The 25595-nt window shown below is 40.4% G+C and overlaps 1 protein-coding gene across 3 annotated transcripts; it reads right to left on the bottom strand.

Moving 5' to 3' along the window:
* Nucleotides 1-62: 62 nt before the first annotated feature.
* LOC135497814 (homeotic protein proboscipedia-like) lies at nucleotides 63-25595 on the bottom strand. 3 transcript variants are annotated; one of them, XM_064787747.1, is made up of 3 exons: nucleotides 25126-25595; nucleotides 21243-21484; nucleotides 63-3259 (listed from the first exon to the last, which is right to left on the bottom strand). In XM_064787747.1, exons 2-3 carry the CDS (start codon nucleotides 21448-21450, stop codon nucleotides 1635-1637), a joined length of 1833 nt encoding a protein of 610 aa, XP_064643817.1. In that variant the 5' UTR covers nucleotides 21451-21484; nucleotides 25126-25595; the 3' UTR covers nucleotides 63-1634. The 3 variants fall into 3 exon arrangements, with proteins under 3 accessions (XP_064643817.1, XP_064643816.1, XP_064643815.1); XM_064787746.1 differs by lacking the exon at nucleotides 25126-25595 and adding an exon at nucleotides 24819-24960; XM_064787745.1 differs by lacking the exon at nucleotides 25126-25595 and having other exon boundaries at nucleotides 21243-21625.

The following is a 25595-nucleotide window of genomic DNA, read 5'->3' as shown; positions in this document are numbered from 1 at the left end:
GACAGTAACTTGGAGACAACACTGATCATGAGCGACATAAGAAGAACACGTTGAAGAACATATAAGTTGACATGAGTATTTATTTTACATCTTCTGTATCGTTATTTGCAAGGAATGCTGCTAGAGATCAGTCACGTAGAACCACGATTGAACTACACTTTTGTGAATCATCTGATGTTTTTGGTGCACTTGCTTCTGTCGTACTCTAGTTTAACAGTAAGACTGTCCATTACATGAAATGGAGTATACGTTGTACATGCCCAGGGGAGAATGTAGCCTAAGCCAAGTACATGGCCCCAGCGGATATTTGGTACTTCAAATTACCCCACAGTGGAGTTGTGAAAACATTAATTACCATATAACCGCTGGAGCAAAGTGCATGTATGCAGCCTGCCATTGCGGTGACCAAAGCAGGTGGTATATGATACGTCATGTAAAGCTCTAAATTCTCTAGAACAAATGTGTACACGAAATTGTGATCATTCATACAGTTTCTCCATTGTACATTGTACGTATGCACAGTGACGTCGCTAACTATCAACAATGGTAGTATGTACAATCAACATGCTTACAAGAAAGTGTGTACAAATTGACTGTTACTGGATCCGCTCACGAAATACATAAAATCATCCTGCCCTGATGTCTTTCTAAACTTGGACATGTGTACATGATGCCATTTTAGCGTCTTTCGCAAACGGATTAAGTAAGTGATCTTCACGTACAAAATTAGACATGTATATTATTGCACCTATTATGCATTGTATAAAATCACTCGTTCTTTATGAAAAAACAAACGATTACCGGTATTCTAAATGAAGCAATCTATATCTCCGACACTCCAGATATGTTACGAAACGACGAACGTTAAATAATCGCGTCGTAATTTGTTTGCACCAAGTCGCTATTCAGTTTGAATCGTAACCATCACGTAACTTTGGACTTGGAACTAAACCTATGTATCATTGTGCCACCATTTGAACTACCGCTATAAAACATCGCCAAGTGTAATATGGTAATATTTTAGCAGAGAGCTCTAGATTTCGTTTCATAACAGTAGCGCAAGTTAGCTGAAATCAATATGCTACTAGGCAGCGAACGCTCCTAAACCAGATCTAGACCTCCCTGTTGTTTATTTTGTCAACTCCCTACCCCGATATCGATTATTGCCTTGATTAAAAGATATTTCTTCTGATCTGGGATTAACGTGCTTTACAATGTTGCCTCCTTAAAGGACATCTCACTCAGTTATATACTGTGAACAGATCTATATTATATTATTATGACATGCATATATGCCATATATCTCTCATTTTACCCTGCGAACCAGTTATCACTTATAATGTTAAATATAATGTATTGCAAGACCAAAAGCAGCACACTTGTGAACAGACCAACCCCACGATCATGTCAAATAATATCAAGAAGAAAAAAACAATTCAGGCTTGAAAAGGTTTTTGAAATAGTTTTAAAACTGTGAATCCGTCGATCACTCTGTTTAGTAATTTCGTTTGCACACTCGTACAGTTTTACATGTCAGTGCTTCATCTGTCGCATTCAACCATTTCAGCCCCCCATTAGTTCTAAGTAACGTGAGTCTGTCACATTATAACAGTCAAGACCTGCTTTTGGTATCATCACGTTTGAGCATAAAAACTCTGCTGATTGTACCCGTTATAACTATTGAACTGATTGGAGAACTCTTGATTCATTTCATAATTGAAATTATAATAACCGTCCTGATTGGTTGGTTGATTATTTACATCTGCCCCCTGGTGGCAAAGTTGATCGTAATGACCTTGACCCTGACGATTGCTGTTAGCAGCCGGCATGCGCGTGAGTTCAATGAAATCATTTCTGGAAGTTGAGAAACTGTCAAATTGGTTATTGAAGGGTCGACTGTCATCGCAACATTCTTGTTGTTTTTGTGGAAAGTTTGCTGTGTAACCAGTTATACTATGACCCTGCTGTGACTGCCTCACATACTCGTTGTGTGTCAAATTCTCTGCCGGCTGCATGGCATTCGGTTGACCTGACTGTGGTTCCATTGCCTGGTAGTTTTGTCTGTAATATTGAGAGTTATGGTAGTTCCTGTATAAAGCAGTGGTCCCAGCAAACCCGTTGTACTCTGACGGGGACCCGTTTTGCCGTTGGAAACTTTGATTCTGATGGTTGAACGTATTCGGTGAGGTCTGACATGGGCTACCTCCTTGAAAGTTAGTGCTTTGATGTGGATAGTACTGATCATAGGAGAAACTTGTCTGAGTAGAGATTCCATTTTGCCGCGGAATGTTCGAAAAACTTGATGAGACCTTTTCATTTGTGAGATTCTGATTGTTCATACCCTGTGTTTGCATTGTGGCGTGATTCAGGACCTCTTCGGGATTCCGGGGATAAGAGCCAACAGAGTTAGGACTACAGTCTTGGCCGGGGGTGAACGCCGCCAACGGACTTGCCATAACGGCATTCCCGCCGTACGTATGTGGACTAGAAGCTTGATGTGTGGAACTTTGAGTCTGATTTACAGTATCTGGGGTGAATCGCGAAACTAGTGGATTCAGCTCAAGACAAACATCTGTTTTCGCATCTGGATTTGGAGATAACGCTGATTTGACATCCATTGATAACGCCATTTTAAGTTTAACTTTACCGTTGGAATGATCTGATTCGCCAATACAGGGTTGAGCATACCCCGATCGCTCCTCGTTATCGCTTGAGTATTTGCCATACATGTTTTGAGTATCGTGCTCTTTATTTAGTTTAGTGTAACCTGTCTGAGATGTTTCTGCTTCGAGATCTTTGCCTACTCCGGGTAGTGCTTCCTGTGGCGTGTTTGCCCTGTCGCCCGGATCCGCTGTGCTGTCGATTCGTGACTCGGGCCCAGTCACGTCCCTGACGTCTGTCTCCGGGCCGCAGAGGCTGCCATCACTGGGTGACATTGACTTAATACTGCTGGGGTTCGAGGAGCTGTCCAAAGTACTATCAACAGGATTACTCGTGGAGGAGACAGAATTTTCATTCATGCCATCACCCTTTCCCGTCTGGCGTTTGAACTTCATCCGTCGATTCTGGAACCAAACTTTCACCTGCCTTTCCGTGAGGTCTAGCGAAGCTGCGATCTCGATCCGCCTGGGTCGACAGAGGTATTTGTTGAAATGGAACTCTTTCTCGAGTTCCAGGAGTTGTGAGTTCGTGTACGCTGTGCGCAGGCGGCGTGGGTTGTTTCCGACAGAAGTTGGCGTCGTCGGCGTCGACGTCCCCTCTGAAAAGAGAAGAAAGTTGAAGCCTGTCAATTTTTAGTTAACTAATTAATAGTTGGGGAAATCTCTAGAAAGACTGAAGATAAATTACTGAAATCAATAAGATATATGCATGTACATTTATTAAGTTTATTGTCAAACCGCTGTGGACTTGTCCGTGGAAATGTATGGTAGAGATTGAAAATCCTAGAACGTTAAAGTTCAGTGTCGCATTCATAAGTCAGTGCATGATCATTGTGTTTGTAGCCTTTATTTATACCGTTATGCAACCGAATGAACCACTTATCAGGCTCGCATACCCAAAAAACACGAAATGTACTGCTAACCAATGACTATTTTCCTTTAAAAAAACACAACACATTTGACAGCGACTACAACTCAAATTTAAATTGACGCACGCGTGACTTGGCGTGAGCGAAATGAGTTTTAAATTTCAAACACGGAGATTTCCAATTTCGAAATAGTTACTAATACGATTTGATTGTCAGATATTGCAATATCTGTGGATAGGCGGTAATGAAAGGATGTGGTGAGGTCATAGTGACATCTACCAATAATAACGATGATTGACACTAGCATGTTCAAGGATGGTGGTCTGACTGAGAGAAAGATGATGAGAAGAACATGAAACAGATTTACAAGGGAATCGTATATAAATTACAGAAGGAGAAGGAAGTTGAGATGCATGGCCTATTCAAATCGGGCGCCATCTTGGACTTGGATTTCAACAGAGTGTTGCAGGGCCTTCAAAAGGCATATTGCATTCGGGCACCCATTGTGATGAAGGCTAGAAATTGCTGAAAATAATGTCAGACATCGAAGCCGTAAACTAGCAAAAGTGAAAGAACAAAATACAACAATACCATGCGATTGAACAATCTGCGTGTGTCGATGCATTCGTAATTTCCCCACGGAATGTCAAAGGCATCATGAAAAGGATCTTAATCAGGGTATCTGCCCAATGAAGAAAAAAATGATAAAAGTGTCACTGACTAAAACATTAGTGGAACATGTCCATTTTCTCCCAGGACCTGTTCGGGCAGATGACCTCACGATAATCTAATTAGTAGTCATTGGGAGGGTTTAGTGGACTCTCAATCTCTATTCTGATAGTGTAAAGCAGAGTTGCATAATTCATTACGTGAAGAGGAGGTTTGTTAAAAAGTGCACGGCGGTAATCAGATGTTGATGATTCGCCTCTGATCCTTGAGTTCTATATCATATGGTAAATATATTTAGGCTTAGCCAGTACCCCAAAAAGGAGTTGTTGTAGGGTGCGCTAAACAATCCTATATTTATTTCAAACTGGTCAGAATTCCTAATGGTTCATGAGATTCTCATAAGATTTAGTCAATATCTCATTTTTCTGTTTCGTTCACATACGATACCTTGAATCAAATAACTGAAGAATCAAAGAAGAAAAAATCAAAACCGGAATCATAATGGATATAACACGGCCTTTTTTGCGAGAGCACACGCCACTGGTGCCTTGGAACTCTCAGTTGCATGATTGGCAGACTCGAACAGGAGAAGGCCTCGGTAGGCAAACAGCTCTCCTCAACGGACCTCTCGCGTGTGACGGCAATATAGCCGCACGTCACCAGAAGCCAAGACATCAAAAAGAACCGAAAAAAATATCATCAACGTGCCACATTTGGAAATATGGGTTGAGAGAGTTGCTATCTGATAAAATAACACTGATTTCCCTGAAGGCAAATGGTGCTGATGATCATATAGCCCAGTGAAGCCCCACTGGACGGGGTATTTTTCTATCCCACACTGCCTTTTTCTCCTTTGTAGACCGTGGTGGTCGCCGATAGGGCTTTTCGTGATTAAAATTATGTATTAGCCAAACCCTGGGGAAATATTGGTACATGTGGTTAAGCCGAAACACCAAATTTCTTCCGAGAGTAAGCCAACGCGTTGATTAGAGGCAGAAATTTATCAAAGTTAAAGCTGATTTGTTTGACAGTGACAATACCAATTTTCTTTTTTGTATAAATGGAGGTTGTCTTGTGGTATGTTGATGTGCTTCTTAAATTCTCTCGATCAGAATCCTTCAAATGATAAGATGTAAGCCCAGGAAAGGCATCGAAGCAATAACGGCCATTGTGGCTGAGGAAAGCAATGTTTCGTACAGCGCGCGATTTGTTAAATTGGCATCACGTGACAGCCTGGTCTTAGTAAATTGATAGGTTGATCATACAATTATTGATCTCCCGCAAATATCCAATTGATTTCCACCAGACATGATATTCTAATTCACCATTATTTTGCCATTGCTCAGGACAGCGTTTATTGCCCGAGATTCAAATCTAAATACATAAGATTTGGTTACACCGAAACCGTTTCAGGCAGGACACCGAGGATGGATGTTTGCCTCTAAGCCGGCCAAATCCATAACATTTGAATTCAATTTCAATCCAATTTTGGTAATCTGGATTCTGGTATCTGGTAAGTAGCAAGCTATCTTTCGGCTATAATGGCGAATTCGAGCACTGTCTTGACAGTGATTCATACATTTAAGGTGACCAAGAGCAGGACGGGTATAGTCAGGCAAACCCAAGATATTGAGGCTCTCTATTCGGAACAGAATTTGACGTCCACATTGGTTTGGCCAACAAAGCAAACGAGATAATTCCTACCGATTTTAAGATAAACGAAGATATCCAAGCAAAGAGCAGCCACGCCCAAATTACCTACAAACAACCTCACATATGGCCTGGTTGTACAAATCAAGTCCATCAGTCACTAACAATGGCGTTAACATCAACTTGGCGTTAAGTCTAATGGGATTTAGTTAAGGTTAACTTACTTTGACTTACCGTGCTTTTGACTGGTTATTGTCGGTTCTTTAGACAATGGGTGATATGAATAAAGAGTAGTAAATGCTTTTATCTAAAACTCCATGTACATTTACACTTGGCCTTTCTGTACAAAATTGAAGTAAAAGCATTTACTAGCCTTTATTCATATCACCCAACTAGATCATCATTGTAAAAACTTGACAGTATTGCTTTTGATCTCGAATGTCAAGCCAAAGGTTAAAGCCAATAAAAAGTCAAAGCACGTCATCCAATAATTCTTCAAAATCATCCATATTTTGGAATTTTCTTTCAAAGTTACACTGTAAATCTTAACTCGTAAATCTTAACTACCATTCTGTCATATCCATTCTATGATTTACATCTCTCTCAAAGAAACATTAAAACGTGTATTTCACCTCATTATGACACGTTAATTATCCGTTACCATAGAAACGAAATCAAAATAGTCATACCTTCTGTTATGAGCGGAACAGAAGGCGGAATACCTGACGATATTGAGAGAAAATTACATGTGGTTACTTCTAGCTGCGGATAACAACCTCCGACCCAAGAAAACTGGGCCTCAGGAAGCCATCAGATTGAACCTCCAAGGGACCAATCCATAATTCTTGAATCAGTAGTCATTATTTGAGTTCAGAGGCGTAGAACGCTAAGCTACATATTAGAGAACGCTCGCTGTCAATCAGAGGACAATGGTTCTGACGTAAACTGCCCTTAATTGCCGCAAATAAATACAGATCAGAATTTCATATGCATTATTGAATATCATTGGTGGAGAATCGGTCCTTGGACGATAGGGATTAGACAACTCTATCAAAAGGATCAACAGAACTGCATGGAAGCTACGTTGGGTACCAGTACCTCCTTCCATTGAGCGATCGGTTGGTAGATGGTCAAGATTGGAGGGTGCGGCAAAGATATAAAATTTCGTTATAGGGACACGTGAAGTGTCTAACTCGATTTTAACATACACGTCACGCTCGTGCGAGACTCGTTCCACCTCGTTGCCAATGGTGCGTGATTGCCTCTAGGGAAGTAAACCCATGATACGTACGCAGATATACGTTATCTTCCAGACTGAACACGCAAACTAAGCTACTAAACCGGTAACAGTAACCCATTTTGCACTACAAAATGCAACTGGTTCAGATCAACTCAATTTAACTCAAATTAGTTGACATATATCAGTGATCATTTGAAAATCATTAAGGATGTAAGGCAATGGAAGAGGAAATCGACTCCACGTTCTTCTATTGCCCCTACTTTCGGCGCAGCAAAGTATCAGCTACTTATGGCTTGATGTCTGACAAAAAATTATTCTTAGACAGTCTTTGTCAATTTCTTTCCGAATTGCGGCGTCAGTCGTATCAGCACTGTGTTTTTCCCAACAAAGAATGCGGTAATCCACATGTAAATTAATCCCTTAAATTGGCATCTCAGTCCTCGTTATCTACCCGTCAACTCAAAAATCAAAGGAATAAAAAACTGACTTTGACACGAAATCGAATTTAACAAAGGTCCGTTGCAAAATGGTTTCTGTTTTAAAGATTACATCTGTTTTAGGAAGCGCTGGTCGGCATGTGACGGAAACTTGTGACAGGGTAGGTCTACAGTGCCGGATCATATCACGAGTATTTTGTGGTTGTCCGCTCAACCACCGAATGCTCCTTTGAAGTGAACCGCAGTGAGATCGAAGTTGACAACATTTCGAAGTCTTTATCAGAGTAGGTCAATCTTCTTTTAAGTGCTGGCGGTATTTCACTATCGAATATTCTTTCTTAAGCGGATTAGAAGATTTTATCGCTGTCGTGATTGTAAAAAAGGGCATGCTTTCTGTGCCAAGAAGGCGGATATCAAGGATATCTTTCGGGAGCCAATTCAAGCATCGGGCCATAGTTTGTTGCATACCAGTCAAATGCCAATCATGTCTTTTATAATGAGGTGTATTATTGCCTATCTTCAAGTTCAATCACCGTTTTCGATGAGCTGGTAAAACAATTCAAACGACTTTAAAGTTCTGATGGTTTTTTGCGGAAGAAACATCACACATTTCATGAGCCAATGATTAGATGCTCTGGTATCGGGTTGATGCCACTTCACATGACCGTATACAGCATTTTATGAAGAAAACAAGATTTCTCAAAAAGCCCATTAAAGATTTCTCAAGAGAATCAATCCGCTTCGTTCAATGACGACGAACTTTGAGACTGTGGGGTCACTGATACTTTTACACCGTATTCCATTGGAGTTCGTAGTACAACGAGTGAAAGGTGTGTATACTGCACCGTTCTTGAGAAAAGCTGCAGCATAATGTTTTGCTTTGCTTCAAACTTGTCATCTCCATCTCCTCATCAAAGCTACCGATTATGAACAGTTTCCAGCTAGCACTCCTGTACCTGTGTTTGCCTGTATTTGTGTATGTTTCTCTCTTGCATTGTGCAGTCAAACGCCTAAGACCGACAGGGAAAGTCAAATCACGGGCCCAGACCAAAAGCCTTCTGGCCCGGTCCACGCGGCGCCAGCGGTATCAATGACTCCAAATGAATTATACATTTATGAATAACATTTGATGCCATTCACAACGTGCGACGTTAGCAAGTTTTCAATAGAAGTTGTCTGGTGTTTGATATGGTACGCTTTATACACATGTGAATGGGCGGCTACGAATAATGAATGTTGTGACAGGTATGGAGAACACAAAGAGCTAGCCGCCGATACCCGGAGGTAGTTTCTGATGTTAGAGCACGACTATTTACACCGATTTTAGCCTCGTGTTTTTTACGAATCTCATTATTTCTGTTTCTTGGTGATATGCCCGAAGGACAGAAAAAGGTGCTAGAATGCGAGGGCGGAATTGAAATGGGTTTGACACATTTTTTAATAACATGATTTCACCCGTTGTTACATTTCTCTGTAACGTATCATCGTCATTTCAGTGTTTTCAACGAAATAAAAGGCCAAGTTAGCTGCAGTGACATTATAAGTACAAGTTATTACCAATCATACGTGTGACAACTAACAGGATGTTGGTGTATACATCGACAGAGACAATCAGCTTCAAAACGACGCCATTTTATTTTCAGTAAAGGTGTTTATTGTCGCTTGTAGCAAGTTTCAAATGGTGACACCAGACGTAAAGTAAGAGCTCAGTAATCGGCAAGCCTTGGGCTGTCTTCGCAGGGAGGGATTTCGTTACCAGATGTCACGGAGAAACCTACTTTTTCTAAGGTTTTTTTTCTCAACACTTCTTATTTTTGAAGTATTGAAAATAAAGCTAAGGAGTGGCTACATGTTTTACCACTGGCGCTATTCATACTTGTACTAGTATATGTTCGAAACGGGTATTCATACTCCTGTGTCACTTTAAAACGAGGAACAAAAAAAACCAGAAAGAAACAGAAACAGGGTACGGATGACGTTGATATATTTGCAACCCACCATGGTTGATGAACCGACGGAATATGGCAAACACATGGAGTGTACATTATGTACATCAATATATGGTAGAAAACGAAAACGTTATGTTATTTCTCTTTCTACCAACCGTAAGAGATAATGATCAAAAGGTATGCCACCATACTTAATGGTCATGTTACTTACACATATAGGGATGCTACTGAAGCCGGTCGACTTGACGCACAAGTGGCCAAATCATGTCATTCACCGGGGCGGAAACAAGATGACCGCTCTCTTCGTGATTATCGGTGAAATCTAATGAAGTGTTTGTCCAGTGGATCTGATCTGATGCCGGGACAAGTATGTGATGGGGTCCGACCTAGGAGGTCATTCAGATGGGTATATCATACTCTGTTCACGAAACATCGATTTGGCTAGTAATTGATTCGATGTTCTCCCAATTTGTCGAACCAAAAACCATGTTAAAAAAGGGTATTCGATTGCTAGTAATCAAAATATTGACTTGGCAACACGACAATATAAGCAAATGCCACAGTACAAATGGGTTAAGGCTGGGGCAAAAATATTATTTCGAAACGTAAACATTATGGTACCGTTATGGCGAGCAATATGTCACAGGACACTTCGATTTCGTCAACTTGGCATCCCGAATGGCATAACCTTTAGCAAATTTAGTGTTTCGTTAGAGAAGATATTTCGCAGTACACACTATAATGAATTCGTAGATCACTCATCGGAAAATAGAAAGGCAGTAGATAGGCTGATGATGAAGGCGGATAAAGTCATGCCTGCCAGCACCAGGGGGATAAGATAACATAAACAGTTTCAAACGTCACCTTACCAGGCATTTTCCTACTCTGTTGTCCCATGATCACTCAACCGAGTACGGCTTTATCGTGGCGCGTGATTCACTCAAGGACGACAGCGGCTTAAGGATTAGAGTGCATGTCAACCTAAGTATATAATGTATTTCAGAACCCTCAATGCACTGTTGCCAAGTGGGATTTGACCAATTTGAGTTGAGAGACCAGCGATTTGATTTCACTCTGTCTTACCGGGAATTCCTGTGCATCTATGCGTACGTATCGCCCATATAATACACAAGGTTCTGGATGTTGTTTACTGGAATCCACTTGGTCTTAAAACACGCGAGTCAGCATAATCAGCAATGATGATATCGCCACTTCTTTGAATAATTTGCATATGCAAATTCAAGTTATCTTCTGAGTAATTTTGTAATGGAAGAACCCTCGCGAGATTAAGGGTTTGAGGTTTTAAATCACTTTGTCAGGGTGGGAATGCACAATACATGTAAGTATTTGAAGCTAATCCGAGATAATTTGAGTGCTTCATGTGAAAAGCTAGTCTTTGTCGAGAAAAAATACCAAGAGTACTTTGTAACCCAAGGACTGACGAAAGATTGCTACCAACGAAAGGAATTCAAGAACTCAAAATTTATGTTGGAACGACACGTATGTATAGCACTACATCCGTGATAGAGTTTCAGTAGGAAACATAGTTGATGTAAACATTAACGAATGAGATTCCTCAAAACCAGCAATAACACCTTGACGACAACAAAATGATTGACAGCTTATTAATATAACCAATGGTCGCAATGTGCTGGAAAAGACGTTATATCCCATGGTACATCTGCAATCTACAGTCGATCACGTGACACGTTACGTCAGACTTACGGCATGCCTTTGATATTGCCGCAGTCACGTCCAAAGGAATCTTTCACGCTTTGCTCATGCTGGGAAGAGTGCTGGTGTGTATGATCGATTCCTGGGGAGAGGTTCGAGGTGCAATGACATTTACACTTCCTTCGCCATGACAACTTTGAGAAAAAAAACACGATTCAATTTATTTTGGTCGATTTTGTATTGACGTTTCCGTGATTAAACTGTGTCGTGCAGTGAAACAGATTCATGTCGCGCATTTTATTAAATGAAAATATTAACCGTTTTCCCAGACTTTTTGTTTCTGGCAATGTTGCCTTTACTTTAGCCGCAGGAACGTCAATCATCGAAATGTCAATCATTCCAACTCATTTCACGTGACCATCAATTAGATCATCTGAGGTTATAATTAGCTTACGTCATGATTAAAACCGAGAGGGAGGAGACGCAAGGAACTGAACCATGACCGCTGAAGACTGGCTAAGGATTCTAATCAAATTTGCAAGGGATAATTATTTCTTAGATTCATTTCTTTGGGTCTAATCAGATTAAGAAAGAGGCATTATTCTGAAAGATGAACATGATCAATCTCGATTTGCATAATTTTAATTTTCATCTATTCAGTGCCATATGGGTACCTTTCTAAAACTCAAAACCACGCTGCTGCCTAAGTTTGACGTAGTGGTTCAAATTCTGAGAGAGAAACCTGATGCTCACCATCTCTTCAGTACTTAGATATAACTTGTATCTTCTTAGTTCTTGGTAACATTCTTTATTCTAAAAACTCAACTATGAATCTAGTAATGAATGCATATGTAGTCAAGTCCAGTACATATGAAAATCGAGCATTGATTGCGAATCACGGGATTAAACGAAAATACGGAGATATAATAGGCCATACGGGCTAAATGTTATGCTCATACGGACGTTTCACTCGCAAGTCAGCTGCAGGCGCATGCCACTTACGCGTGCATGCAACTTTATTTCCTCACTTATCACTCTGATGACACAGCTGCATATTAATATGATTAATTGCCAGGTAAGTGGACAATGTCACAACATTAAACCTCTTAGTGAGTGCATATAGACACGGTGTAACAAAACGAGAAAAAAAGGCAGACGCTGATAGAACTGAGCACAGAAATGATGCACTGGATTCTTCTTCTGACGGTAACTCCACGTAAACAAGCGAGCGTACAAGCGAGTTCATCACAATTGTTGTGATTATTTCCGAGTAATAATCCCGGCCTCGTCTATGATGGTAAACAAAGAAATATCACAAACTTGCGACACGAAAAGCCACCGAAGAACAGGCAATGGCCTTGTCAAGATGGTCATCACGGAATTCCATTGATTCGACAATATATACCATAAGACCAGTCATTCATTGTAAACCATCAGACGGAGTCTGGAAAAGCTAGCTTTTTATCGCATCCTTCCCTGGCGGTACACGGCGAACATGATAACCCGTTTTTTCTTTCATTTTTTAATGAAATGCGCCCCTGTAATATTGTAATCTGGCGCAAATCGTATTGGTTCTTCTGATCAAACGCACTGTATCCTATCTGGTCGCGTCAGCTATGCTCAGCACTAATATCAACGACGTAACATGACAGTGAGACGTACGTCAAACGTATGAGAAAAGTTATATGAAAACATCAAAGGATGATGACAGGGAGGCAGTCACTTGGGTGCCGGGGGAGATGAAGTCAATGGAAGGGTGATGGGTGATCCAATATGTTGCTCTTAGCTGTAAGCATCGAAAATACCCAAAACCCAGGTCAGAAATCCCGGTAGGATTGTTGAAAGATTTCTTAGTATCTTATTCAGTTATGATGTACATATACAATCTTCACATGATTCTTTTAAGATTCTTAAACTAAGGATTTTACAAGATGCATTGTATATACATAATGCAGCACATCTATAGGAAACTAAGAACACGATTTAATGATCTTATCGGGAAATTCGACCTGGGATGGACATTTACTTCTGATAGCGACTGTAGCTGTTTTTCTTGAAACTCGGCAAGATCTAAAGAAACTGAATTGACTGGATGGTTTCTCTCGCAGGTAAATATTTAACACGTGGTGACCTCTGTCAGCGATTAGAAGAACCAGTCATTTGAAGGAGGTCCCTCTACTGCACCAAAGGAATTTCTCAGTCATGTGTTGAGCAAGAAGCTAACTACCACAGGCTCTTGTGATGTCTTCTCGTGCAATTAATTCCTGTTTCTTAGACAGGTGATTTTCACTTCATATCTCAATAACGCAGAAGTCACGTTATCAAGCTGTCTTTACCAATTGCTGGAGAATCGTGCTGACCCTCAAACGGAGGTCACATAATGCAGTGGGTCTCTTCGGCACTGCTGGCTCCGCCTGGTGGTTTTCTTGTTAAACACCCATTAGCCCCCAAGGGAGCAATCTAATGTCACATAAACATGTCAAAGGGCAGGGGCGTGGCAGTGCTGGAATAACACCGCGTGTCCCAGAAAAAATGTCTCGGCGGGGACGTATATGATTGCGCTTTTTGTGTTGTTTGCTTATTTCAAAACAACATGTGAGTCTGTGACTTCATTACAGATGTAACGCTTTTGCTCGGTCCCTATTCAGCGTTTCCGTTGAGAGACCAAGCCTTTCCAATACGGGGAACAAAGAAAAACGCAGCCGATGCCGTTTCACTTCCCGAACCATGAGAAAATCAACCAGAAACGGCCTGAAACACTCGAAAAAGTTACACCGACACCCAACACAGACCAGCGACTGTTGCATCTCGTTTCCGCACTACATGTATATGCTGTATATAACACGATAGAAAATAACATGATAAATATGTCAGATCAGATCAGTTTTTTCCTCATCTCCTCTTTCTCGGCTGTCAGATTGGAAGGTCAGACAATATCATGAGCAGCACGCCAGGATTGACGAATCTGACAGAGGATCAATGACCATCACATCGCTATAGATAAAGATTTATATTTTAGAGACATACATGCGTTTCAGGAATCGGAGTGATGATTTATATACTTGTGATATGTTAAATGATTTAAGCATATTATGGTATTCACTCACAGGATTGAAATATATTCAAATGGGGTTGGGTGGGTGGTGTGATGTAGTATTCAGAGAAAGATCTTCACGTCATCACTTGATATAATGTAACCAAACACCACCTGCATAGCTAACGGTTTTTCAGCATAATCAAAGGGTGCCGCAGCATTCTATTTTTTAACTGTCAGCTTGCCCATGTATTATTAACGGCTAGACGGTGAGATTGATATGCAGCGTGGTTCACAGTTACGTTTCGGGCTGTCTGGAGAGTTTAATGACTCCACTACCTCAAATTATACACAGACAATCGATTAATCACACTAGAGGCAACAGAGGATTAATTTTTCGTTTCTCAGCACCCGGAAGGATTGTTCAGGTAAAACATGGTATCTTACAATGAAGCAAGCAAGTCAATACATGTACAAAGCCATAGAGTTATATCATGATAGCGGAGGTAAGATGATTCGTGGTGGTACTATATTACAGATACATATATTTTGGAAACTAACGGATAATCCTCCTCCCCCGCAGCACCCCTTCCTTACACCCTTATTATTCAAGGAGGCTGCTTCCAACAATCAAACAAATTGTTTGTGTACCGGTAGAAAATATCAGCACCTAAGACAATACTTGCGTAAGTTTTTCGCAACAGGCCTGGGCGATCAAGAAGCAAAACTGAACGTGTGTCTATGACACAGTCGGCTCCTTTGAAGTCGATAATTGTAACCAGGTAATGCTGTTTACACTTAATAGATAGGTCATTGTGTGAGCACATGAAAAGATTGATGTCCTTAGCTATCTTAATGATCATTAGTGTCGAGGAGATAATTTGTTTCAAAAACCTGAGCAAACTGTGTAGGCCTTTAGTACAGTTTTGATAACCATTCGAGAAGGAGGTACAATAAAAATATTTCTCACTTTTGGATTACTTACAATATATTGCTTTTTGTTTGTTTTTTCGATTTTGGATATTGCTTCTTACACTGATTGATGAGGGAGTAAGAAGTGTCATCTCGTGACTCTGCCAGCTCTTGGAAACCCGATGAATCCAACGACGAAGGTAGGCAGTGCCCCAATCATCTGTCGTTATTGCTTCCATGAACAGATCTATAATCTATGCCCGAAATATTGTTGCATTGGTGGTTTTAATGTACAGAGGATTTGAAGTTATCCAAGGTTCGAAAAAGTCTAATTGTAGTTGCCATCGTTACACCTTTAATGCTCCATAGGAGCTCACTCTTTTAAGATGGCGTTAGTCACTAGCAGTTAGAAGGTACAACTCTGGTCAACAGTACTTCGACAGATAATTTGTATGAAGTAGAAAAGTGTCGACGAAGATAATTGGAAAACGGGATTAGTTCGAATGAAATTAGCAGTTAATTTCCTCGACGAGGTGTTGATGCAATTATATGAGAGAAAAGAGATGTCGTAATTTTTTCGACTTTTTCGCAGAAGCTGAAAAGTCATTCGCGATATCGAAGAGGCTTGCAAGTATCTTATGGTAAGTTACAGATTGGTCCGGCTTTTTAGCTGTCAAGTAGGCCTACCCACAATACTACAACTCTGGTCAAGATACATCAGTGTCCATGTAAATGGAATGTGACAAGAATTTAAGCTCAGGTGTGTAGGTCTGCCCTTTGATGCTGTTATCTGAGCAAAATAGTTTGTGAATAAAATACGTGTGTACATACATGTATCGCCAAATGAACATCTTTCGGTAGGCCTAGCTTACTTTAATTCCTGATTCAACCCTAAAAGGGTTAGTGTCTTACAAATGCAAAAATGCGTCAGAAATCACTTGTAGAACGAGGACCGACCTGAAGAAATTGCCGCCGCCAATGTTGTGATTCAGCAGAGTGGACAAGATTAAAGCGATACATCCCTTCAATGGTTGAGTCACTGAGGCTGTCTGAAGTCGTGTCGATGCCACGTAATAGGAGTTTAAAGCAGTCTTGGCAGGTTGTGACGGACAGACAATGGTACTGCACCCCTGGGGATATGAGTTGTAGTGACCGTCATGATAAAGACAAGATAATGCCGTATTTTTTGCATTAATGCAATTATTGTTGTTCCTGGCTGTCGTTGGCCGGTTTATTCTCTGACCCATGAGGGACATACCATGTATTTCGTTCTTTCCTTCAATTCGATGAGGTCAGTTCACCGTAGGCATCGTGTAGACCGAGAACGTTCTGTAATCTGACTTGACCTAAATCTAAATCATCTTTTTTGATCTTTTCCCTTTGCAGTCCAAAGAAGGGATGCGAATTGTGGCGACATCTCTCATCTGTATCTCTCATCTGTAGGCGCCATCACGGAAGGTGCGGAAAGCCTGTGGCCAATTGGGCTGCTGTTACCGCTACAGTCAACAGAAACCAAGGTATGGCAGCCACATTTAGTTCAGACCCTAACGAAGAATCTTACAAGAATGTTGCAGAGATACATGCTCATGTTTACGAGGGATCATGAACTTCCTCCCATAGAGTGTTGAAGGAACCATGTAAACCGAGGGCACATGATTCAGTTCCATTTCTTACCTAAAGGTTTGACCCTTACGAAGACAAAGTAAGAGAACCGGGGTGTCATAAGTCCAGCGCCTATTTCATTACTGAGACACTCAGGAATCGGCTTTCTTTAGTAGCACGAGAAACGCTCGTTCAAAATCCGTCCACGATAGAATACATTTGCATACTTCGTTCTTCGTCGTTCGTATGGCTCTTCGAGAGCAGACGTGCGCTACAGGGGCAGACTGACATTCCTTTCTTTACCGAGATACTGTCCCCTCCGTCACCCTTCATCCTGCTATCAGTCTCATCAGCAGCCATCACCCCGTCATCAGCCATCGTCAAAGTCCCGTTGGGCTTAACTGCTATTACGAGTCCAATCATCACTGAGGGCTACCAAATTTAGCCACATTAAACTCTAAAACCCTTAATTTCATGTAAATTAGACCTATCGCTTTCAGGGCAGGGGTTTACCATTGTCAGGACTGTCTTTGTCATAATAGGCTGAACGAAGCAAAGGGGCTGGCGCTCTTAAGTGCATCTGAGTTCGGGATTATAGGGTAAGGGTACTGTTACCATAATCATGGTCCTCTTGGTGTCAGCTTGTTTCTGAAAAGAAACACCCTACTTCCTGGCTGAGTTGGCAGCCACAGTGGTTTCTGTATTCGTTATATGATGAAGTGAACTTTAGTTGACGATTTAGAACGTTTCTTAGTTTTCCTTCATAATGAATCAAGCCTACGAATCAGGTATTTTGTTTCTTGTTGCTAGTTAACATTGTACATTTTATAAATGGACCAAGAGCCTCAGTATAGGAGGCCAGTGACATGAAGCTATTGAAATGATCAGAAAATAAGCCTGCAATATCCAGAATGTCAGGTAGCCTGTCGCCCAAAATAAGTTGCTGCAAGCATAAGTCATATCTTTGACATCATATAACATTCTGAATACTTATAAACTTCAAAGGGATTGCCGCCGTCCACATCTTGATATCTTCAAAGACATCACGCTCCAGTGTATGATTATCATATGATTATATGCATGAACCTTCACCACCTTCAGGTCAAATGCTTTGTATAACAGGATCAATGCCAGACAATAATGTTCTATCATATTTTTGTCAATGAAATGAAGCCGTCATACATACACACCACATGGAGCGTCAACAGTGTTGACACCGCTGTTGTAGTGGTTTAAATCGTATGCATGAGTAGGGTATGCATTCTGCGTACATGTACGTCTTTCTGCTGTCACGTCAAAGAAACCGGGCTGCAACAAGCGCTGTGTGATTGGAACGTTCTCCTGACGTTCTCAATTCCAAAAGAATCAATTAAACCATAAATCAACAGCTTTTTTATACCCTTTTCCCGCATCTTATCTAGAAAAACGAGCTGAAATCCTCCATGGAAAAAAACCTCTTGATAAATTCGAAATTTTCAGGTCTTTTTGATGAATGAAGCCAGTCGGAGCTTCTAAGGACGACATTGAGTTTAACAGATTTATGATTGCACTCGTGCACCAGTTTATGGCCTTCACGTGAGAAGATTGGACTTGCCTGAACACCTTGATGTCATTTGCATAGACTACTTTAATATTGTCATTTCATGCTTCAGCTGTTGGTACATGCGACGATATTGTGATATATCACCATGTTCATAACAAGTATGTACGAATGTATTACATTGCAGCTCTGCACACATTGGTTGATTGCCCACGCAGCTATTTATGTTACATATACATCGTCTAGTGGGTTGATATTCCATCAGTTTGTTGTCTAAGCCAGAAGAATCATTTTCAATGCAAGCTAGGCAGAATAGAACTAAATACACATCCATCAGAGTCTTGGTTTTTCGATCAAAAACATAAAACATAGTGAATCATCGTCGTGGTAACCACGATCCATTATCGGACTGCTCAGTGCTTGTTTTTTAGGTACATAGCTCGTGACCATATCCTGGTTGCATCTTCAGAAATTAATGGCAACGTTTCTTTGAGCAACAGCGTGTAACCCACAGTCATTGACAAGTCATTTTGCAATCTTGACCGTCTCTTGATACATATCAATATCAGCAAGAAAGATTATTCTTTATGTATTCTTGATATCAGGAAATTCAATCATGCACATGTTGGTGGCTTGCGTGTACTGGACATAAGAAAACTCATAATGTCACTAAGTAGATCTGCCTTCGTTGACGACCAGTTGTGACATTGATTTCTTTTTATTGATTAATGTCCGAGGTCATATGGAGTGATTAGACTCAGAATGATATTATGGACTGGTCGCCGTGACGAGTTGATGGACAGGGGATGTAGGTTTTGTATGATTTTACATGCATAATGTACAGTAACGTATTGCATCGAAGGTTGAATGTTGTCTTTTGCCGATGCCAGTACTGTGCACATACTTAAACTGAAAGAAACAGGCTAGTCCGACTTGCAGGAACGTTGGAACTGAGAAGAAAGTATTGCTCATTTAATATGCTGCTGAAAATGGAACAAGCCAGGAAAAAGGACGAGAAAGGGATGTTTACAAGATGTTCACAGGGTAAGCCGGAATGATGAGATATGATGATGGACATAGATTCCAAAAACACGACAATAATTGTACCGCGTACCCAAGATATGTATACCTCAAGTAGATATGCCACATTGTCATACTTTCAGCAATACATCGATGTGAAAATATGACCTGTAATATAATATTTCCCACAACAATTTCAGATGTTACTTTTCTAGAAAATGCTGCAATAATTTACTAGACAGTAGCCAATGTCCTGATTTCTGAGATTTGATAGTTCATCACGTTAATATTTGCGACGCCTGTCCAGACGCATGTTGAAATATGATGAGACTGTGTCTGTTGTTTCGTCTTATTCTTAAAAAGCTTCATATTTCGGTTACAGTCACGTGCTTCAATATTCATCAACTCACACTGGAGACGAGCAACAATGTGCTCAATATTTTCGGTGACACCTTGTTTGAAATTCCTCATCAGACCCAACAATGTAAAAACAGTGATGCTGAAAATGCATTCAACTTGAACAGTGGCTGGTGTTTCCGGGAGAGGCAGCGGTGAGGACCCAGCTGGTAACTCTGACCAATACAGGACTGCAACTCCAGACTTAACCGTAGTCATAGAATTACCTTTATACCTGAATCAATGTCTGCCCTTGTTTGATACCATATATATTGCAACCTTGCCAAAAAGTAAATACGCCCTCGCCGGGGAAACGACAGGACTGTAGACGAAATATATAGGCTAATGCCCCGCCAATCTCCCTCCAAGCAATTCGAAAAATGGCTCCTCTTGATCTTTGACAGTTTTCCTTCAAGATTAAGTAGATAGGTGAAAAATGTGTTTCCTCAGATAAACTTTCTATCTTTGATACACGTCTTCGGGAAGCGTGCCACTTCAGAGATACGCCAACTAAGATATGTTACGGCGAGATTTCAGCGTAATTTATAGCCCATTCTGATTGAATAATTTACTCTTGATACTCAAGGTGAATGGAATTCTTAATTGAAGTCCAGAATCTCAATGGCTGGCGTCTTTAGCTGTGTGGGCATGAAAAATATATACTTTTTATAGAAATGTAATAAGTTATAAGAACCTCCATACTCTCACAAAAGAAGGTATGATAAGGTTAAGGAAAAAAAAAACATGTACTAGTACCTCCAGGTCTGACGTAACAGAAATGTCAAACAAAAATAGAAGAAAATAGGTCAGTTACATAATGGGAATAGCCAAATACCTTCATGAGTGTTGCAGGCCTTTCTCAAATCATAGGAGAAGTATACATCAAAGAAGGGGGAGTAATTCCAGATTGTTGGAAACACATGTCCTGCATTAAGATTATTTGACGAGTGGCAATAATCATCAGTTACTATGGTAACAAAATACGTGATAAGTTGGCCTGCAGCGCAACTGGACGTACAACTCTTCGTCAAAAAAAGAACCCAAAATAAAGGGAGCATTCGCAGAAAATGACGAGGTCATGGTGAGATGGTGCAGAGCACTGACCTAATTAAGATGTGACACGAAAATATGGCTCGCAGAAAAAACGTGGAACGGTTGTCATGACATATGTATGTATTAATAATCCAAAATAGATAAAGGGGTCGGGTATATGAACTAAGTCAAGCGGTGTGAGATTTGCAACAATGACATGACCCATTTAAGACGACCAGATTACACTATAATTAATCTTAGACGTCGAGAAGATTGAAATATAGAGCCAGCCGCAGAGAGAAGCTGACAAATATGGAAACTGAGGTACTTTGTCATCTGCCGGCTCCCTTAGATCTAGGTGACCCTCGGTTACATCAAAGAGGCAATCATTCATTGTCAAATGGAATAAAACAAACACTTAAACCCGGGCACTTGGAGGGTAACCCAGTCCAGATGAGCATCGCGCATACATTTTGAATTGACCAGCGTGCGAATGTGAACATTCGAACTGATGATAAATAGCCCAAGATGAGATAAGTTTTATAATTAATGACTTACGTTCGTATGCGCCATTTGTTATGCTCCCAGGTTTTCGTGCTTGCTTCTTTTCCCGCATCCAAGGGTACTCCGGTATTCGGGTCGACTCCTGTGGCAGCTGCTCGGGACAGTACGGGGCTACCCCAGTCTCTGTGATTGATTGCCCCGGCAGAAACTCCGCCATACTCGGCCTAGAGTTGATGAAACCGCTCTCCCGACTCCCGTCCATAATTCCCCGTAAAACAACACGAATTGTGGAATCTCTGAAAAGGTTTGGCGTTTTTACTACATTTTCTGCACACTACGCTAGCACACTCATTTCCATTATAACCCGGCTCGGTTAAGAAATTGATAAACCAAATTCAACCATTGCAACTGGTCACATGACGCGGCGGCGACCAATCACGGTGAGTGATATTTGTTGTTTGACAGCTCGTGTCAGCCGTGCCATTCAAGTAACGTCTGTTTAGCATAGCTGCCCCAAGTTGTGAAATAAAAGTTATAAGATCAGAAAAAGTATAAAGTTTAATAAAATTCTCCAAGTTCTCTGCTGTATCTATTGTTGTGATGAGAGTTCTACCTTAATAACCCAACCTGTCAAGTTTGACCCCATTAGTACCGCGGTAAGCAATTAGGGCGCCATAATTTCGTTATTTTTCATTCCTTGTCAACTTGAGCCTAATGACAACTCGCAAATCATACTCCTTCAAAACCTTGACTGCAACAATAAAAAATAGTCATTAGTATTAAGCTGTTGTATCTCACCGGCCGGTTGTTGAATTTATAACCAGTCCGAGTCAGGTATTGCCAAAGGAAAGAGGTATCAACTTGTGCTCTCAAAAGTTGAAATGTTGATATCTATGGATTACATTAATTAGGCATGCAGTCGCGTGCGTATACACAGCACAACGTAACGGACACTTCGACGTAACATTCAAATTCTGGCAAAGATTTGGCAAAATTTCTCAGGTATGTTGTCACCAATTTTTAACTTATTTAGACGAATTTCATTCACGCGGCACATGAAAGCGTAATTGTCTCCAATTTCCTTTTTACGATAGCAAACCAACGAAAATAACTCAATTGTCCATTGCGAAAATTTTCCGTCTTTTGGAGACGCGATTCAACACAGACAATGCGTCTCGATGTACGCCGCAAAGTTGATTTTGTTTTCACAATCATGGAATTAAATCGTGTATAACGGGTTGGATCCTTACAAAACGGTTTCATTTAATTAAATTAAAGAGCGCATTCTACTGGGGCTCTCGATTGACAGTATTACGCATTATGAAATATGTTAATTTTCTGTCGGGTGAATCATCCCGTCGGGGTTCACTTTGATGACATTGATAGACTCTGTCTGAAGATTTCTCTGTTTTTTCTGGTAATTTTCAAGCCGCGATTATCAAAGAGCCAGGTTTTAAAATGAACAGTGCATGTGAAAGAAATCCGAATTTGATCGCAATTCTGCATAAATATTTTCAACATTATGACTGGGAAGTCTTGAATATTATAAGAGCCATCAAAAGTGTCAAACGCAGCTCCCAGGGGAGATTCGCAGCAAAACTAAAATCGAATTTACGGGGTATTAGAATTGAGCGTCCGACTGCGACGTTGGGGGAAAGTAAACCTCCGCGCCTGTAATTTATTTGCCATTGAGAAACGAAATAAAAGCCGTTTGCATTTTAGCCTTTACCATTGGGAATTACCGTCTTACTCATTGTCATGACATCCGATTGATATTATGCTGAATTGAAATTTCGCCATCGGACACCTGGTGCCCATATCAGTGGCGATTTTATAACATAAAGAAATGAAATCATTTTCAGGAAAATTGCAATTATTTCGTTTCTGGCTTCCGTTTGTCTGTTGATTTTAGACTTAGAACTTTCCAGTTAATTGGACGCACGAACAGATTGGAAAGTGGACATTTGCACCTCGATCGAAACAACAATTAATTTTGTCTGGACTATTTGTTACAAACGTGATTTTTAAAAATGTTTATCTGGAAATTGTCAATTTTCTTCAATTTATCTAGAATATTGTATGGATTTAGATAATCCTTACATTGTAGATCGATTCATAAAACATGAAACCAAATTGGGTGTTTTGCAGAGTGTCTACTTTCATTAAGGTAATTGCATTTGCTACAAATGTCACTGTAATATCATCAGTATGAGAAGCTTATCATTTTACTATTACCAGCCAGATTGCGATAATGCTACACATAGCAGTCTCCTCTGTCCCTATCTGTTGTACATTTCTTATTTTTTGTACGGATTTCTGTCTATGATAATCTCTTTGCAAATTGTAAATAAATATCTGTATTAGCAGGGACCGAATTATCAAATACTCCTAATGAGTACTGTTGATCTGTGTGACGCAACCGTTAGTATCTTCAATCCACATCCAGTCCTTTTTGCTGTATTTTCACAATTACGAGCATCATCAACGATACATTAAAGATTCGAATACATCCCTGCGTACATGTATATGTATGCAACATCCAGTCTCCGCCTGACCTTTTAATCACCATTGCCTAGCAATTCCATTTAAAGGCAGACAGTCGGACTAGACAGGGTCATAAATTACTGGATAAAAAGGATCCAAAGGATATTTGTCCCATTTATCGCTGGTATCGCAGTACGGAGATTATTCTCCCTACAGAAACAAGATGGCTAAAAGAGTCTGGGACCTATTGCCGAGGCATTGATCGTATCAACTGAGAAACCGATCTGACTCAATTACAATTCCTCATGACAAATGAGGGCCATGGTCTGATGTAACTTGCGTGAGACGTTATATGTACGTATGTCACATAATATAAACTAAAAGCTTGATGAGGCGTTTGATTGTAAAGAAAATGTCAACCTGATTTTTCGCCATTTCGTCAAGTTTGAATTTCTGTTTGTTATAATGATGTTTTTGATCCATGGGCAAAACGTTCGAAAATGCATGTCTTTTCTTCCATCAGTCATCTATTATACTTCACGTACATGTACGATATTGCTTCATAAACCACTTCGTGATAGAACATATATTGTCTACTGACACTGAGGTCCTCTTTTAATCCCAGCTTAATATTCTAAAAGATCCATATACGTTCCCCAATGACTCAGAGGTGCATCAGTGGGAAAAGACCTATTGACATCTCTTGACTGAATATTGATGTTTATGCTCCATGGAGCTCGGGGGAGAGGGTATAAATCGTGGCTTCATGGTGCATGTATGACCTATGTCTTTCCAATTTGAAACGATTTATATGGAAGGATCCATTTTGGGTTAAAGAGTAACAATTTCGAGTTATGTGTGCTGAAAAATGAGCGAGCGAGTACCAACAGATAATCCTGCAAACATGGCTCTAAGATTTTGGTTTACTCTCAGTTTTCTGCAGAGGTTTAATACGATTTTTGTGAGCTTGAATACGATTTTAAACTAAAATCTTAAAATCATCTCATCAGAAAGTCAATAAGATCATGTACAAGGATCTTGTACACCGGCATTTTTAGTAACAACGCTTGAATGGGTGATTGGTTAGATATCTGTTAAATAATTGTTGCCAATGTGAGTTCAAATATAATATAGAAAAAAACTTACAGAAGAATGAAAACTCCTTGTGAATATGACAACCAGAAACAGTTTGTATCTGGCAGAGTAGTTGGCTATTCATGACTGTAATAGTCACGAACGGTCATGATAATGATGTTAAATATATTTCACACAGGCAGTTGGGACTCACATATGTCGTACTGTCAGGAAAAGTCAATAACTCAATGACTGCACATATGTGGATGTACGATCAGACAGTTGTTTGAATATGATCTGAATATCATTGAATACTATGTAAATGCATTTGTTATTGCAATGGAATCACCTTACATTTTGTATACCAAACCTTACATACCAAAGTGCATCTCTGTTCTCATGATGCATTGGCATAGCCACTTTATTCTAGCCTATCATGTGATGCATCCGATCACCAGGGACTTTCCGATCTGCCGGCACTCAAACAAAACGAAAAATCCATTCTGGGAATTCTCTGATGAATATGGCAATACCTATGCCAAAACCACTATACTCTCAGTGTAAAATACACACTTCTGTGTAAAGGGAGGTATTAAACGGCGTAGGAAAAACAAAATCCGTTTCGAAAGCCAATTCGCCTTATCCCTGCATCTATCGTTGATTTAGCATCCGCTGTCGCGTGTCCTATGTTGCCGCCAATAAACCTCAGCATGTTCCTTGGCCAGTTTAGATCAACGTTACGTAACCAGACCGTCCATGTTGGCATTGTTCAGGGGCAGGTGGCCCGTCGCGTCCGTTTTGGGGAGAAGTCAAGTGGTTTTTTGATGTCTCTTCCGTCGCCGCCATTTT

Source organism: Lineus longissimus, chromosome 13, assembly GCF_910592395.1.
Source record: "Lineus longissimus chromosome 13, tnLinLong1.2, whole genome shotgun sequence".
Classification (NCBI taxonomy): domain Eukaryota; kingdom Metazoa; phylum Nemertea; class Pilidiophora; order Heteronemertea; family Lineidae; genus Lineus; species Lineus longissimus.
This window is presented reverse-complemented; position numbering and strand designations above follow the sequence as displayed.

What these genes read in the sequence shown, in the direction of transcription:
- LOC135497814 (XM_064787747.1), bottom strand. Translation starts at nt 21,450, where the DNA reads ATGGACGGGAGTCGGGAGAGCGGTTTCATCAACTCTAGGCCGAGTATG. An exon ending in AACAAATGGCGCATACGAAC is followed by an intron (nt 3,260 to 21,242) that starts GTAAGTCATTAA and finishes TTCTCTTTTCAG; the next exon opens with AGGGGACGTCGACGCCGACG.